The following is a 14,700-nucleotide window of genomic DNA, read 5'->3' as shown; positions in this document are numbered from 1 at the left end:
TTTTCTTTCAATACAGAAACCAGAGTTTTATTGGAAATAATCAACAGAACTGCAAGAAGTTTAACTCAGTGATGCACTATGTATATTTTGTAATTACAAAACTGTTCTCTGATTGGAAGTCATACAATTACAGCAGCTTAAAAGCTGCTTAACACTATGCCACAAATAGCATCCAAACCTTGTGCTAGCAAACTCGCCCACGTGTGGCAAACCTATTTGTTTGAAAGAGGAAGTGGTAAACAGGCTGTACGAAACTAATTTTTCAGTATCTATGGCAGACTTCTTTTGCTATTGGCAGCCTACATCTTAAAGGGAGTGGCTTTTTCACTTCATTTCTGTTTATCAGTAGGCTGGCTTAGAGTTTTGCCATCATCTGTCTCCAATTCATTTACTTCTTCCTGTAATTCATCCTCCAGCTCATGGTCTGAGACTGATTCAGTGTTATCATCCCAATAATCAGCTTCATATCTGTCCAGCAAGTATTTCTGTGGTGTAATGTCATCATCAGGAGGATTTCTTGGTTTTTTCTTTTTCATTTTCTTTTGAATCTTAGAAAGCTGCTGCTCTTGCTCTTCTGTCCAGGCAACAGTTTCTGTATCTCGTGACACCTTCAGTCTTTTGTAGTCCCTTATCTGCTTATTCAGCAGTTCATGATCAATACCAAAAAGATTAGACCACATAGGTGAATCTGAAGATTGAGTTGCTGAAGACAGCAGTTCACTGTGGAAAGGAAAACAAATGTGGTTTATTTTGCCCATGTATATTTTAAGGGGCAATGCTAATTGCAACAACTTGAGTAATGCAGAAATAAACTGGAGTTTCCAGTCAGACTTAAATGCAGTGTGATCAGCATTGTGCTCCCTATGTTAAGAAGGAAGAGATCCCACCATACTGTGTGTCCAAGGACAGGCTGTGTGTAAGTGTCCCAGCGCATCAACAGATTTAATTGGAGGAAGTAATGACATTACAGATGAAACTGTTTCTGGGAAAAGGTGTGCATAGATAACAGAATGAGCACTGGACCAGGGAGTTCCAAGGAAGTTAGACTTCTCCCAGCTCTTCTAAGAAATAAGAAGCAGCAGCCTGTGTCCAAATCACGTCAGACAGGCGTTGCAATGACAGCATATGGCACCTTAAGCTTGATTTAAGTCTTTTCACAAGGCAAAAACAGAGGAAGATGTTAGGTACCCTGTGGGAAAGGGTGTCACAAAAATTATTTTCCTTGAGAAGCTATTTCTGATTTGCACCTGGTGAACCATCCTGCAAGATAAGGCACAAAAGGCATTTCCACCAACAGACTGCAGCAGACAAGTGCAAGGCTGTCAGCTTCAAGGGCATCCAGTCCACAGAATCATTATTCCAATAGACTGTTCAGCCCTATCCCTCAATAGCCAAAAATCCCTCACAGAAGAATGCTCAATTAACTTACTTTTTGTTAACTTAGGGAGGTTTGTCAGGGAACTTTATCTCATGTATAACAAACCAAACTTATACCAGAAAAAACCTGGCCAAGTAGAAAAGTACTGGTAAACAGAGAGCTTTTATCATCATGAGAAAATTACCAGCAAGAAACAAACTCCTGCAAAGCAATTTTTTAAAATTCAATTATCACAAACACATTGAGCCTTGAATTCTTAGAAATTCTAAAACAATTTCCCTCATAAAAGTAAAGAGACTAATACCAAAACAAGTATTGGGTCTGCAAGTAACAAGCCTGATGACTATGTTACTCAGAGTATAAACATAAAACACTCTTGATTGCTAAGACTGTGTTCTGTTATCACATTCTTGTTTAGTTGCCTCTGAAAGTATATATACTATGCGGTGACAAAATTGTCCCCTGTAGTTCTCCACAGCTTAACAGAGGCTCATTTATATATTAAAAAGACTTCCCTTTCCCTATTTGCAAACCTATGGTCTGCAGCAAGCCACCAGTGCATAAAAAGCAGTAACAAAATACCCTATGGAAATGTGTCTGCACTAAAATATGAAAGTAAACCAGACCATATATTGTAAGAAATATTTTCCCTTAAAATTAATAAATGGGTGTAATTTTGGTAAAGAAAGCTTAAGCTACGAAATAAAATGCCATCTTCTACAATTAATTTCTCAGTTGATTACATATTGGCTTTGTCCTAGGCTATTCCATAGCCTCTTCTGTTAATAAAAGGGCCTGATAAATAAAACTGATACTTTTAAAAGCAAAGATGCCTTTTTGGTGGGGTTTTCTAAAAAGTCTCTCCCTTCTATTTCCTCACAACACCATTTGCTGAACTGTGAGATAACACATCTTAATTAAAATGAAAACAAACACTGATTTAAAAAACCCACCTAGAAGCAATTTGAGATGTTTCTTCTTCTTCTGGAGGTCCAAAATCAGCAATTGACAATAATTCCTCAATCTGTAAGCATACAAAGACAATACATATTAAATACAAACTTCTCTGAAACGTCACTTCAGAAATTTTAATTGTAAAATAGTTCATGAGGTGGTAACTACAATGATTCTTTTACATTGTATGTAAGTGTCATCCTTAGTCAAGATTCCTTGCTAAAATGCTTTGGAACATGAAGATGAAAGGGTACAGACAAAGACTGATTTTTAATGCCGACTGGTAGAGCAATTGAATGATCAGCTCTCTCCATATTCCTAAGCATTATGGTATGCTAAGTCACTATGTTTGCGTATCATTCTATTCGTACACTGAGTCAAAGATTACAATTACCTCCTTTACAGCTGCAGCTTCTTTGTCTTTTACAAATACTATTGGGGGTGCATTTCCTAGAATCTGCTGACTTGTCAGAAGATACCTGGCAAAAATACAGCATTGATCAGTATGAGTAACAGTACAGTACCCCCAGGACAGAGAAAACATGTTAAATTAATTCCAGTAGTATTGCAAATTTAAGGATATGGCTTGCAATGGATATAGTTTGTTTGGTATCCATCCAGGTCACCACTAAGCAGACCTGCAGAATCCCAGGCCTGAATGTATACCCACAAAAACTACAAGCTGCAGACCCACAGAGTACTGACTATATTATATTTGTTTCCTACATGCACAGGCTGCTGCAGGTCTTTTCCCCACTTCACTCATCTTCCTTATACTGGGAAGGGACTTTTTACAAAGGCACGGAGTGACAGGATGAGGGGGAATGGCTTTAAATGAGAGAAGGGAAGATTTAGACTAGACATTAGGAAGAAATTTTCACGATGAGGGTCGTGAAACACTGGAATAGGTTGCACAGGGGAGTTGTGGATATCCCCTTGACATATCACTCCCCTTGATGCTGATGAAGAGGGCTACTGCTTTGCTGAGTCATCGGGTGGAGAGGAGCGAGACAGAGGTCTGGTGGCCACTCCACATCAGTAGCCACATCAAAGCCCGTGTGTGCAGCAAGGATGAGTGAGGGAACATGAGCTAACCATTACATCTTGGCCACTCATTTGCCTATCAGGATGACCAAACTGGCCCCTGGTCACCCCCTCCCGCATATCAGTGGAAGTATGCAGTTACATCATAGCCACAGAACAAAGAATCAAAGGTGATCCTGAAAGCAGAAGTATTATTAAGATTTATGAATAGAAACCAATATATGTTGCACTTGGATGACGTATGGATGTGGAAACCTTGAGTTTTGTGTGTTGGAAATGGCCTGCTGTCTAACCCTGGAGTTTTTGGATCCCTACATGTTGATGGAGGCTGCACTGGCAGGGGGACCAAAGCAATCCACCGTGTCCTGTACCAGTGGCATCATTGACCAAAGGTGAAGAAGATAAGAAGCTGGGCTGACTGATACCTCAGATGTTATCACTCCAGAAGGGACTATAATAGAATGAGAGGAGCAGGTCATAATCAGAGCTCCCTCTCAGCTGATCCGAGACCCCCACTGATCTCAATGTAACATCATGGATCCAATCCCTCCGAGCACTGGAACATCTGCAAAAACTTCACCTGCAGCAGCCTTATGGAAACATCTAAAAAGACTTTATCATTGAACTCCAGACAGGTTGTATAGTCCCTCACAAACCCTTACAGGATGTTAATATTGGTCTAGACTTAAGCTTATACTCTTGACTTAGGATTGTAACATTACAGGTAACAAACTAGATGTTTAAGAGCAGTTCTACGTCCTACTCTGTCTCCCTCTGGGTGTGACACCCCTCCCAGGAGGTGTTCAAGGCAAGGTTGGATGGGGCCTTGAGCAGCCTGGTCTGATGGGAGATCTCCCTGCCCATGGAATTAGATGATCTTTAAGGTCCTTTCCAACAAAAAACATTCTATGATACTCTACAAGTATCCTTCAATGCCACCTTCCCCATGGAGTGAAGCCCTGATCCTCCAACAGGCTGGCTGGATACCAGAGGGCAAGCCAAAGAAAGAAAAAGAAACACAAATCTCTACGATTTCTGTAATATCAGCCATCCCTTCTGGAGGTCCAAATTGTCCCTAGCAATCAGAATTGCCCGGTCTCCAAGGAGATACTTGTTGTAATTGCCAGTTCTCTTGTGCAGCATCATATCTGGCCTACTGCCGTGCATGGTGTGTCCAGTCTACTGCCACTAGTACAATAAAGTGAAACTCCATCCAGACTCCTCTTTCTGCTCAGCCTAGTACAATCCTAGGAAAGCACAGAAGTCAAATAAGCCAGCTGTGCTCCAGCAAGAGAATACATGGCTGGTCTAACACAGCTATCCTGCCCTGTGAGGCACATCACAGGAGATGCTCTGACTCTAAATACCTAAAAATCTAAAGCATCATAACAGGTTAGATACAGATTGTTAAAAACACTAAAGAAATGGTACTATCATATGGCTATGAACTACACAGTGGTCTAACTATTTATCCCATAGCAGCACCGTATACGTGGAGCACTCTTCTGCAGTACACTTTCAACATAATTTTCTTTCTCCGTAGTAGAAGCGGGATTCCAGTACACACGACATGCTGAAAAGTTTGATGCCAGCGACACCTGCAAAAAGATAATTTTTTTTTAAATTACATGCATATACACATTTTGTATACAACGAAGTCTCTAATCCATGAACAAGCACACAGTGACCCAAACCGGATATGTAAATTCTTAGAATCTCTTCTCCCTTCTCCACTCTTAAGAGCCATAATTACATGGTGCCTTTATAAAGGCAGAGTTAAACACCAAATAAGATTCACATTCAGTACTTGAAAGGACTTTTTTTATCTAGGCAATTCATGGCCTTATCTCCACTCCAACTAAGACTAAATGAAGCCTGTTAACACCTGTGCATTACTGACAGTGCTACATTTAGTCAATGTGACGGTGCTACCATCAAAAATGGTCCAGAACAACATGCTGTTCCGGAATACAGTTGAAAGTGTGAGTTTCTGCTAAAGAAGGACCTGTGACACTGCCTAGTTTGTTGTCGCCCACACAGAGTGTGGTTTTGATATTGACATAAAAAAAGGTACCCTCCGTGCCACTGCGATGTCAAAGTCCCTCCAGCACCAAAGTGGGCTGGGGAAATCCAGTGCCTGAACCACTTGCTCACTGACAGACAATACTCACAGCTGTCATGCATGCAATTGGAAACGCATGGTGTGCAGGGGCCGAAGCACACGTGAGACTCTCGCTACGAGGGTGCAGTCAGCAAATTTCTAATAACCTATCTGGCTCAAGCAAAGCAAGGAGTCAAGGAAGAAGGAAAAAGCATAAATTTCCTATTGGAAGGCACAGTCTAGAGGTTACCTAGTCCAGAAACTAACTCTTCAAACATACAGGTATCTACATACATTAGCAGGAAAAGACAACTCTATCAGAGTACTCCCAGGAGTGAAAACTGCATCACACACTGCTGTTGACAGTGCTACTCTTTCCCGGGGCAGTATGGACTGCTCCCAAAACCCAAATTACATACCAAATAACACCAAATAGCTCCTTCCCCGGGAAACTCACCACTCATTAAAAAAACCCACTGTGACCATTAACTGGCTGTTTTTACTACAGGATCAACCCTCCCCATCTCCCATAACAAGCCTAATGTAAGCACATAAACAACCCTATCTAACACAACCCATTTCTTCATCATCACATGAGTAATGTTATCAACTGGATAGAAGTTTGATGCGTCAGGCCTGAAGCATGATTCTTATCTGTATTACTATCATCTAATTTTAACTTTTCATACTGAAAAAACCCAAATTCTGACAGAGTCCAGAAAGCTTACTAGAAAATTTCTTTTGATAATGGAAGTTAACAATATCAGACTAGAATCAGCTCAAGAGTAAATCAGGACGGAGTCACAGTCACATTGCAGTGCAGCACAAACACTAAACACTATGCTAATAAAGTTTGTAGTATATTTGGAAGAAGGCTGTTTCCTTCTCTCTCTCATGTTATAAGTTGTTTCATCTACAGCAGTGCCTCCTTTGGCTCGACTACACCAGCCAGTATTTTGTATGTACAGACGTGCCATCTGAGTTAGACCAGCAAATCTCAAAGCCCTAGAAAGACAGAAATATTAAGTGAAGGTTACTGCACATATAGAGCCAAAAGATTCACCTTGCCCATGTAATTTTAATTGCTTGCCTGAAGACAGAATGAATTCAGCTGGCAAAAATATCTGTTTCAATCATAAATGACAAACCCCTCATCATAGAGGCAGCTATGAGGTACAATTTTTTTCCATGCTTCTAATTAACAAAGCTAAGTCCATTAAGCTTTTAAGCCGAACATTGGTATGATTTCATCTTAACAAAACTACAAATGTAGAAGAAAAAACTACAGACAACAAACAAGAATTGAAGACTTAGTTCTTGAATCAGAGCTTTAACATCCCTTTTAAACCAATGAATTATGGCAACACTAGCTACAAATTTCAATTCTTTCCGCAACCTAGCTTGCTAATGCCATTTTCTTAGGCTTGCCTTTTTTAAACTAAGGTCATGCCCCACTTAAGGCTTCTGCCTATGTAATGATGCTGGCTAGTGACACAGAGGTATCGATTCTCACACAGCTGCATGAAGAAAAGACTCCTGGAAACACACACTTACGTTGTTAAAACCAAGCACCTCCTCCTGAAAGGGTAAGGTAAAATGAACATGTCTGAGTAACAGAATAAAAGAGTCATACCAGGAGAATCACCATTTAGTTGCCTAAGTTACATTTGCGGTATAGCAACACAGGTCTACTAAGCCAGGTACAACAGGCAAAGTTTTTCTAGTGTGCAAGATGAAAATAGAGTCTCATCTTGATGTGCTCGGTCACACAAGAATCAACACAGTAAAACTCCTCCTGCACACAACACAAAACACAGGGGAGCTCCTCTGGCACGCCATGCTGACCTGAAGGTATAGCCAGAGTAGCTCAACACAAGTTGTAGCTTTGTTACTTGCCTTGCAGATTTCCAGCTTGAGATCACAAATTTCTTGATTAATTTCACAGGTATTCATCATATCTACCACAGCTTTATGAATAAGACTGTTCAAGACTCTGCAGCGTATGTTATCTTCTTTCCTAGTTTTTGTCTGGTCATCTTGAATTACAGAGGCCAACCTGGTTGGTTTATATATCTTTAAAAACAAACAAACAAACCCCAACACATTAATCAATAGTTACAAATTTGTATCAGGAAATTATATAGATTTGTGCACTGTTTGCTATCAGAATTCCATTATTGCAGCTGTGATGGCTTTATATAGGTCTTATGTATCAGGTGTTTCAATAAAGAATATTTCTGTTCACAACATATTTGACTGTCATATAGTACAGTAAAGGATTCTTAGTTTCTCTATTATTTTGTAGCATGTTATACAGCTCAATAAATCCGTTTCCTAGAATATAGCATGTATTAACTGAAAAGCACTGCGTGTTTGAAAAACATACTGAAAATCTTGTTTTCCATAAAAGTAAAACGAAGCTGTTACACAAGAGTTTTAATCTGGATCAGTTCTCTGCTACAGACTCAAGAACATGCAAGAGACTGTTGAGTGCTGGCATGGATGACAGATCAGCACAGAAGAGAAAACAGCCATGGGGAGCTGAATGGCTTCTCTTGACAGCAATTCTGGCATGCCACACTGAAACTGGCACCCTGGTTTTCATTCACAAAATCCCGCTACTTCCCCACCAGAAAATGCTTTTGCCAGTTAGACACAATGGCAGAAGTATAAGCTTGTTCCTCCTGGCACAGATAAACTCGGCACCTGAAAAGCCTGTACTTACCATTTTAGATCCCAGAGTAGGGCTGTCATACCAAAACTTCTTCCTTTGGGGAAGACGAAAGGAAAGCAGCTTTACTTTTCAGTGGCTAAGAGGAATGACAGGTTCCCTGTGGAATTAAACAGCCGCCCACCTGAATGTACAGAATAGTGCCCATGTTTCTGTGCCCCCACCACGCTCCGAAGCCAGGGAGCAGTGCGGGGAGCAAAGCCCCCACCCACAGCTGAAGTGGGGGGAATCATAGAATCACTAGGTCAGAAAAGACCTGTGAGACAGCAATGTGTGCTTGCAGCCCAGAAGGTCAATCGTATCCTGGGCTGCATCACAAGAAGCATGGCCAGGAGGTTGAGGGATGCAATTCTGCCCCTCTACACCACTCTCATGACATCCCACCTGGAGTACTGAGTCCAGTTCTGGAATCCTCAACATAGGAAGGATATGAAACTGTTGGAATGCATGCAGAGGGCTATGAAGATGAGGACAGGCTGAGAGAATTGGGGTTGTTCAGCCTGGAGAAGAGAATTCTCTGGGGAGAAATTATAGCAACCTTCCAGTACCTGAAGAGACTACAGGAAAACTGGGGAGGGACTTTTTACATGGGCATGGAGTATTAGGATGAGGTGAAATAGCTCAAAATTGGATGGGGGAAGATTTAGATTAGACATTAGGAAGAAATTCTTCACAATGAGGATGGTGAGGCAGTGGAACAGGTGGCCCAAGGAAGCTGTGGATGCCCCATCCCTGGAAGGGTTCAAGGCCAGGTGGGATGGGGCCTTGGGCAGCCTAGTCTGGTGGGAGGTATCCCTGCCCATGGCAGGGGGTTGGAACTGGATGGGCTTCAAGGTCCTTTCCAACTCAAACTATTCTATGAGTCTATGATCATAGAGCCCAACCGTACCTGTCCAATACTAAACCATACCTGAGCACTTTATCTACCCATCTTTTAAACACCTCCACGGATGGTGACTCAACCATCTCCCTGGGCAGCTGTGCCAGTGCCCGAGAACCTTTTCAGCGAAGAAATTTCTCCTGATGTCCAAAGTGAACCTCCCCTAGTGTAGCTTGAGTCCATTCCTTCCCGTCCTATCGCCCGTCACTTGGGAGAAAAGACCAGCACCCACCCCACCACAACCTCCTGCATTTGTAGCACTACCAAGGATTTCAGAGATTCACAGAATCACCAGGTTGGAAAAGACCCACCGGATCATCGAGTCCAACCATTCCTATCAATCACTAAACCATGCCCCTCAGCACCTCATACACCTGTCCTTTAAACAGCTTCAGGGAAGGTGACAACCACCTCCCTGGGCAGCCAGAGCCAGTGCCCAATGACCCTTTCTGTGAAAAAATTTTTCCTAATATCAAGCCTGAAGCTCCCCTGGCGGAGCTGAGGCCATTCCCTCTCATCCCCTGTCACCTGGGAGGAGAGGCCAGCTCCCTCCTGTCTGCAACCTCCTTTCAGGTAGCTGGAGAGAGCAATGAGGTCTCCCCTCAGCCTCCTTTTCTCCAGGCTAAACAACCCCAGCTCTCTCAGCACAACATGCTACAAAAAAAAAAATGCTACTAAGAAAAGATTCTATAAAAACCTCTATAAACAAAAACACGCCATAAAACCCCACGCCTCAGAGGGACATTCTAACTTCCAAAGAACACAATTATTAGACGAATCGGTGCTCGGCTTTCGGTTCCCTCAGCGCTGCTCCCCGTTCCGCGACAGCAGCGCCGCGTGTCCCGGCCCCCGCCCCGCCCGGGGCCGCCGCCCGCACCTCTTCTTGCGGAGCATCTTGCCGAGGAGCCTCCGCTCCCCGCGCAGCGCGCGGCACCAGCGCGGGGCCGCGGCCACCACCGCCCGCGCGCCCCACATCGCCCCGCGCCGCCCGGTCCTCCCGCGCCCCAGGCCGCCCCCGAGGCGTCAGCGCCCCCTGCCGCCCCGGAGGTGTCAACGAAGGGAGTCAAGTGCGGCTTAAAGCTTGTTGGACGAAGCCGGGCCGGTCTTACCGCAACTACGGGGTTTTGCTTTGAAACCTGAGTCAGCAAATACGATGGAGTTGTTTAGCCTGGAGAAGAGGAGGCTGAGGGGAGACCTCATTGCTCTCTACAACTACCTGAAAGGACGTTGTAGAGAGGAGGGTGCTGGCCTCTTCTCCCAAGTGACAGGGGACAGGACAAGAGGGAATGGCCTCAAGCTCCACCAGGGGAGGTTTAGGCTAGACATTAGGAAAAAATTCTTTACAGAAAGGGTCATTGGGCACTGGAACAGGCTGCCCAGGGAGGTGGTTGAGTCCCCTTCCCTGGAGGTGTTTAAGGCACGGGTGGATGAGGTGCTGAGGGATATGGTTTAGTGTTTGATGGGAACGGTTGGACTCGATGATCCGGTGGGTCTCTTCCAACCTGGTTATTCTGTGATTCTGTGATTCTGTGATTCTGAGTTTTTGCTTTGTAACACAAGTCAGCGTCTTAGGGACTCACCCCTCTGCAGGGGTGCGATATAGAATCATAGAATCACCAGGTTGGAAAAGACCCCTCGGATCATCGAGTCCAACCATTCCCATCAATCACTAAACCATGTCCCTGAGCACCTCATTCACCCATCCCTTAAATACCTCCAGGGAAGGTGACTCAACCACCTCCCTGGGCAGCCTCTGCCAGTACCCAATGACCCTTTCCATGAAAACATTTTTTCCTAATGTCCAGCCTAAACCTGCCCTGGCGGAGCTTGAGGCCATTCCCTCTTGTCCTGTCCCCTGTCACTTGGGAGAAGAGGCCAGCACCCTCCTCTCTACAACCTCCTTTCAGGTAGTTGTAGAGAGCAATGAGGTCTCCCCTCAGCCTCCTCTTCTCCAGGCTAAACAACCCCAGCTCACTCAGCCGCTCCTCATAAGGCCTGTTCTCCAGCCCCTTCATCAACTTTGTTGCTCTTCTCTGGACTCACTCCAGAGCCTCAACAACCTTCTTGTGGTGAGGGGCCCAGAACTGAACACAGTATTCAAGGTGCAGTCTCACCAGTGCCGAGTACAGCTGAGGTAGCTGCTGAGACAGCTGCTGTTGGGCACGTACGGATCGCTATCTAGGAAACCGTAAAACTAGTTATAATAGACACAATAAGGAATTAAAGTTGTGTAACCCAGCTGCTTGCTTATCGGGATTAACCATAGGATGTATGGAGTGTTTTATAAAATCGCCATATAAGCTGACTGAAATTTCACTGTGGCAGAGGTACATTCTGCAGGGTGCGGACCCTGTGCTCTCCCTGGTAGCAAAAATAAAGGTACTTGGGCTTACATCTGCGAGTCGATTCCTTTGAATTCCTTTGACAAGACATAGCAGTGTCTGGAAAAATACTATTTGAAAAAAACCATGCTATTAAAAACATGCTATCAGAGGGACATTCTGCTTAACTTTCAAAAAAATACAGTTACTTGGATGAAAGTTAACTCCTAGCTTAAATCAAAATATTCCACTTTTTCTAATAATAACAACTGCTTCTTGTATCAGAGCTGCCTGTGGGCACAGTGGCAGAGGATGCAAACATGCACAGAGCCACACGCCAAGCAGGCACAGCCGAGCACAGGCGCTGTGGTCAGGATAAGTGATCTTGGAAGCGAGAGCAGACCTGGCTGCTGTGTTTCCACTCAAGGGCCACCCAGACTTGCAAGCTGTACCCAGGAGATGAGCGTCACTGCTGGAGCATCAGGAACAGCTGGGCTGTCATACCGAATGTGGTTCACTGTGCCACACAGACCCTCAGTGGCAATGGAACAGTTTAAATATCCTTCAATTCAGTGTTACACTGATAGGCAATTTTAAGAAGAGGTGAGCAAAATAAACTGCATGGGTGCAAGACCCTGGACTCCTAAGTTTTCCCTTGATGTTTGTGACAAAACAATGCAGTTTTCCACACAGAATCACTTTTACTTAAACACATGTTACACGTTTAATCTGTGTAACGCATATGGGATAATTACATGAAGAGTGGTCGAATTACCGCTTCTTCACACCAGAACAAACACTAATGGTTTGAACATCAAATGCAGGCCGCTTTACAGTAATACTTCACGAGGGATAGGAAGACCCATAAGACATGTTTGTATGCTTTTGATCATGTTTTCCATCATAAGGAGGCGTGTCTTTTTAGTGGCACTTCCAATGTGGGGAGTTATTATAACATTCTTCAACTTTAACAAAGGGTGATACCTGGGAAAGGAAAAAAATACTGTGCCAGTCACTCACAAAGCATTCATAGATTCATAGAATCACCAGGTTGGAAAAGACCCATTGGATCATTGAGTCCAACCATTCCTATCAATCACTATACCATGCCCCTCAGCACCTCGTTCACCCATCCCTTAAATACCTCCAGGGAAGGTGACTCAACCACCTCCCTGGGCAGCCAGAGCCAGTGCCCAATGACCCTTTCTGTGAAAACATTTTTCCTAATGTTCAGCCTGAACCACCCCTGGTGGAGCTTGAGGCCATTCCCTCTCGTCCTGTCCCCAGTCACTTGGGAGAAGAGGCCAGCACCCTCCTCTCTACAACCTCCTTTCAGGCAGTTGTAGAGAGCAATGAGGTCTCCCCTCAGCCTCCTCTTCTCCAGGCTAAACAACCCCAGCTCACTCAGCCGCTCCTCATAAGACCTGCTCTCCAGCCCCCTCACCAGCTTTGTTGCTCTTCTCTGGACTCGCTCCAGAGCCTCAACATCCTTCTTGTGGTGAGGGGCCCAGAACTGAACACAGTATTCAAGGAGCAGCCTCACCAGTGCCGAGTACAGAGGAAGAATAACCTCCCTGGACCTGCTGGTCACACCGTTTCTGATACAAGTCTTCTTGGCCACCTGGGCACACTGCTGTTATTTTGTCATCTGAAGTGAGCCAGGGGGATATTTAAATAATAATAATAATTATATATAAAACCTAATCACATGGCCCAAGCATACTCAGAGGAGTCCAAAATGCTGCCTAGCTTGTAGGTTTTTTTATGCAACAAATCATCCAAATGAGCCAGTGTGAATTTTGTTTGCCTAGGATGGAAGGATCAGGGACACCGTTCCAGTACAAGTGCCCATACGTCATGCACACCCACTAACAAAACTATGTAACTTCTTACATGCTGACAAACTTGTGCTTGGTTTGAACTACACACGTACACTCACCTGTATTTAACTTAAACACATGTCCTACCTTGGCAGAGGTTCAGGATATGTCACATCCAGAGCAGCTGCCTTAATAACTTTGTTTTGAAGGGCTTCCACCAAAGCATCCTGACCCACAAGCAGGCTGCGGTTACAGTAAAAAGGATAACCTTATTTACATGTTCTGTACTGTTCTCTCACCATCTTTTTTGGAATGGGGTCAGGCAAACAGCAGGACTAGCGTTGTTCACAAAGCAGAAGCAGCAGCAGAGAGAGGGTGGTGAAGCAGAAGGAGAAAGCTGGGGTACATGGATCAGAGTGGGACAATCAGGGGTTTTAAAAGGCAGTATGTAATGCCATAAAACAAAGTATGGTGCCAGACTTCAGGGTGGGCTGTGCCACTGTGATGTATGTTAACAACAACACTGCACTAAATAAATAAAAAGCTTAAGTAGGAGGTTGTACAAATGTACATAGGCTACTAACACTCCAAGCTCACTAACATTTTAGTGACCTGCTTGCTCATAATTACAGAAATGCTTAAATGCTCAGATAAGACCACAGACACCTAAATAATTCAGTAATCAGAGAATTTACTGCGGATTTTGGAGTGACAGATGCTATATTAGGGTGGGTTTTCCCAGGACTTTTTGTGCCAGCAAACCATAATGCAGTTTTGTTTATTCTGCACCCTACCTCTGCTGATATTAATGAGAGTAGCTGTGGGTTTCATCAGCTCCAGCTCCCTCTTCCCAATCAGTTTGTGCGTCTCTGGAGTCAGGTTCACAGACAGCAACACAAAATCTGACTGCTGGAGCAAATGATCTATCTTCTTACAATAAATAGCTCCAACAGCACTTTCTTCTTCCTTGTTTCTGAAGGGGGAAATAAAAAACTTAAACTCCTGTGTAAGCAACAAGAAAACGTTCAAATCATCATTAGAGAAAAGGTTTCTTCATTGTTTTCTTTGTTATGTAGTGCACAGCAGTTAGCCAGTTATACCACCAAAATGCAGTAAAGGAAAGTGTTAAGCTGTTTCCCACAATATCAAGTGCACTATAGACCGAAGTGCAGTATTTTACCTGTGGAGATGGAAAATAGTATCATGTAAATTCACTGAATAAATAATAAAATAAATGCATTTGTGTCACAACTTCTGCTTGTAACAGGGATTCTTTTCCAACCCAAAAGCAAGACTGATGTTGAAACTAATTTCCTTTGCATTGAGAAGTTGCCTGAAAATTACTGAGGAAGAAGGGCAAGGGGATCTTCAGAAATTAATCTTCAGAAATTAGTGTTAAGCAGCAGTTTGCGTGCTCTGTGTATCAGTGGTGGTTCACTGAAACCACATGCTGCAGGACCTGCTGACACAT

General features: G+C 43.7%; 1 protein-coding gene across 2 annotated transcripts; it reads right to left on the bottom strand.

Moving 5' to 3' along the window:
* Positions 1-10,063, bottom strand: RBFA (ribosome binding factor A). Of its 2 annotated transcripts, XM_069853819.1 has the most exons (7): positions 9,966-10,063; positions 8,203-8,245; positions 7,374-7,550; positions 4,862-4,974; positions 2,727-2,811; positions 2,332-2,402; positions 1-720 (listed from the first exon to the last, which is right to left on the bottom strand). In XM_069853819.1, the coding sequence occupies exons 1-7, from the start codon at positions 10,061-10,063 to the stop codon at positions 330-332; spliced, it is 978 nt and encodes a 325-aa protein (XP_069709920.1). In that variant the 3' UTR covers positions 1-329. The 2 variants fall into 2 exon arrangements, with proteins under 2 accessions (XP_069709920.1, XP_069709921.1); XM_069853820.1 differs by lacking the exon at positions 7,374-7,550.
* Between the last annotated feature and the right edge of the window lie 4,637 nt (positions 10,064-14,700).

The sequence above is a fragment of the Phaenicophaeus curvirostris genome, chromosome 3 (genome assembly GCF_032191515.1).
Source record: "Phaenicophaeus curvirostris isolate KB17595 chromosome 3, BPBGC_Pcur_1.0, whole genome shotgun sequence".
In the NCBI taxonomy this organism is placed as follows: domain Eukaryota; kingdom Metazoa; phylum Chordata; class Aves; order Cuculiformes; family Cuculidae; genus Phaenicophaeus; species Phaenicophaeus curvirostris.
Note: the sequence above shows the minus strand (reverse complement) of the source record. Positions and strands in the feature narration are given on the sequence as shown.

Excerpts from the sequence above, each read along its gene's own strand:
- RBFA (XM_069853819.1), bottom strand. The coding sequence starts at position 10,063 with ATGTGGGGCGCGCGGGCGGTGGTGGCCGCGGCCCCGCGCTGGTGCCGC. Across the intron at positions 4,975-7,373 it reads TCAAGCTGGAAATCTGCAAG|GTGTCGCTGGCATCAAACTT; the intron begins GCAAGTAACAAA and ends ATCTTTTTGCAG. Across the intron at positions 2,403-2,726 it reads AAGCTGCAGCTGTAAAGGAG|ATTGAGGAATTATTGTCAAT; the intron begins GTAATTGTAATC and ends GTATGCTTACAG.